At 46.5% G+C, this 2,500-nt stretch overlaps 1 protein-coding gene across 1 annotated transcript in view; it reads right to left on the bottom strand.

Annotated features, from left to right (window-relative positions):
- LOC125039234 (WSC domain-containing protein 1-like) overlaps positions 1 to 2,500 on the bottom strand; it is a 28,185-nt gene that overhangs the window by 18,577 nt on the left and 7,108 nt on the right. Inside the window, exon 2 of the mRNA XM_047633045.1 lies at positions 1,785 to 1,863. Within this exon, the coding sequence (XP_047489001.1) occupies positions 1,785 to 1,861 (77 nt within the window). The 5' untranslated portion in view covers positions 1,862 to 1,863. The remainder of the gene's footprint in view (positions 1 to 1,784; positions 1,864 to 2,500) is intronic.

Raw genomic sequence — 2,500 nt, 5'->3', positions numbered from 1 at the left:
GGTAGGTCATGTCTACGAAAAGTAATATTGACAATATTGGTGGGGAACTTACGACGGCCTCTGGGGGGAGTGGTGTAACACTGTACTGACCCTGCATCATAGTCCACAAATTTGGCGAGTAAGTTTGTCGGGGAGATGGAGACGATTTCGGTACAAGTATTGAGGGAGGGATGAGGCTGGGCAGGAATGGGTTTGCCAATCAAGTCAGAGTTGATAATGCTTTAGCTTGGGATTCGGATGTAACTGTGACAAGGCAGGAATGATGGAGATGGCTGTAGAAGGAAACTTTGCCCACTTGCTTTGGAGGCAGTGTTGCAAGAGGCGAGTGCTGTTAGAGTAAGGGGCTGTATAGGGGATCACAGAAAATCGATCCCATTTGGCTGGGCTAAACAGAGAACTCAAAGGACTTGTCGAGGTGGGGGTAGTAGAAGGACGGGGCCAAGCGGAACAGGGAGCGGCTGAGTGAGAAATAGATAAGGCTGCAGAGGAGTGATAAGGGATATGAAGAAAGCTGTTGGGTGGAGATGAAGTAGAGGAGGAATGTTTCCTGGAGGTTGAATAATGACCCGGGTGGTTGATTTGGGCTGGGCCGAGTTGATACTAGGCGTTGAGGAGGGGAGGTAGTAGTCGTGTTCAAGTCGTGGTCGAAGGAGAGCCTGGGGCCAAGGGAGCAGGGGAATTAAAATCAGTGGAGCTCTCACACCTTAGGACTTAACTTCGTATTCTTTTGCATAAACATAACAACGACCACTATTTCATCTGCATATATCAGCAGTTCATAATTCACCGTCTTTTGGCATTCCTCTGTGCTCTGGGCATATCTATCTACCTCTCTCCCTCCCCTATTTGACTTTCTACCTCCCCCTGGTCCCCTTCCTCCCTGTCTGACTCCCTTCTTCCCAGCCCCCTCCCCCTTCCTCCTACTCCCATCCCCCCTTCCTCCTCTTCCCATCCCCCCTTCCTCCTCCTCCCCTTCCCCCCTTCCTCCTACTCCCATCCCCCCTTCCTCCTTCCTCCCTCCCCTCTTTCTCCTCTCCCCCCCTCCCCTTCGGACGCCCCCCCCCCCCAAGTGCACCGCATGATTCGTACCAAAAAAAAGCCAAAATAAAAAATCTCAAGAGGAGTATCGTGTTTATACGTTTGTTTGTTTTCTAGTCTTTCTATCATTTCCATAATCTGAAATTAAATAAATGATAATACCGGTATTGTCGACGTTCTGTAAATTCTTTAACCAAAATGTTTATTTCGTCATAGGTGTCCCAATAGTAGCCATTTCCATACGATATCATGTAGAGTGTACAGAAAGTGGCACATCTCCCGAGGGTCTTCTGTGAGAAATGTAGGAGCTACGTGGCCGGAAGAGCCTTTGATGATAACTTCCATACATTGGGTTGCGACATTTTTTAGGGTACTTTTTTAAGGTGAAGTTGTTGTTTTTTCTAGATTTCTTCCCCTTCTCTAGATTTTTTTTTGAGGGGGGGGGGGGGAATTCCTTTTAGGGTAGATTAATGGAGTAATAATTCCACATGACTTTAATCTTTAGCCGGGGTGTACATTTTCTTCTATTCCAGAATATTAGATTTTATAGATTAGTTTTCCGAATCCTAGATTTCCGAATAGCTTTTTTCTTTAATTATCATTAATGTCTGGGTCATTTGTTTGCACCCCCGTTCTATAGAAAGTGCAGGTGCCTATACCACTATCGGTTGCAAAACTTCTATTGTTAGAGTGAGGCAATGCACAGTGAGAATTAATCTGCAATAACTGACGGAGGTAAAACGTACGCCAGGAAAACAAGCGCTGCCATAATCACCAGGAGCCCAAACAGCACGAACCGCCTCGTTGGGGCTCTTCCCGTCATGTCTGCGAAAGGAGGAAGAAAAGGGAAGATGGTTGGTTAGTCTTTTTCATCAAGATTAGCTTTTATCTAGACGGGTTTGTTGAATTAGATATCTTAATGCTGTTTTAAAAAGATTTTCAGGTATGTTTACACCAATGGCCTTGGTTCTTCCACCTGCGCTTGCCTTGTCTTATCTAGCTCTGGAACCAATGTTATCACACTACAGCCCTGCCCTTGGCGTTGATGAAAGTCTGTAATCAATGTCACCTTTTTTGCCACAGTTATTCAAGATGTTGCAAAGTTCGGGCTCTGTCATCGCAATTGCATCTTCTGCTGCAACGGTGGTGACTCTGCCCAGATCCTAGCATTATTTCCCCGCAAATCTATAGTCTCTGGTTTTCTTAACCCTTCCTCGGCGGGCCAGAGATTCGGCATTAAACCCCGCGGACCGGATAGGTTTTAGGGCTGGGATCACGTGTGGTGCACTGCCAGACGCGCGAGTAAAGCATACTCACACACACACACACACACACACACACACACACACACACACACACACACACACACACACACACACACACACACACATACACTCACAAACACACACAAACACACACGCACAAACACACACACACAAACAACACACATACACACACACAC

This window comes from Penaeus chinensis, chromosome 26 (assembly GCF_019202785.1).
Source record: "Penaeus chinensis breed Huanghai No. 1 chromosome 26, ASM1920278v2, whole genome shotgun sequence".
NCBI classification, from domain to species: domain Eukaryota; kingdom Metazoa; phylum Arthropoda; class Malacostraca; order Decapoda; family Penaeidae; genus Penaeus; species Penaeus chinensis.
This window is presented reverse-complemented; position numbering and strand designations above follow the sequence as displayed.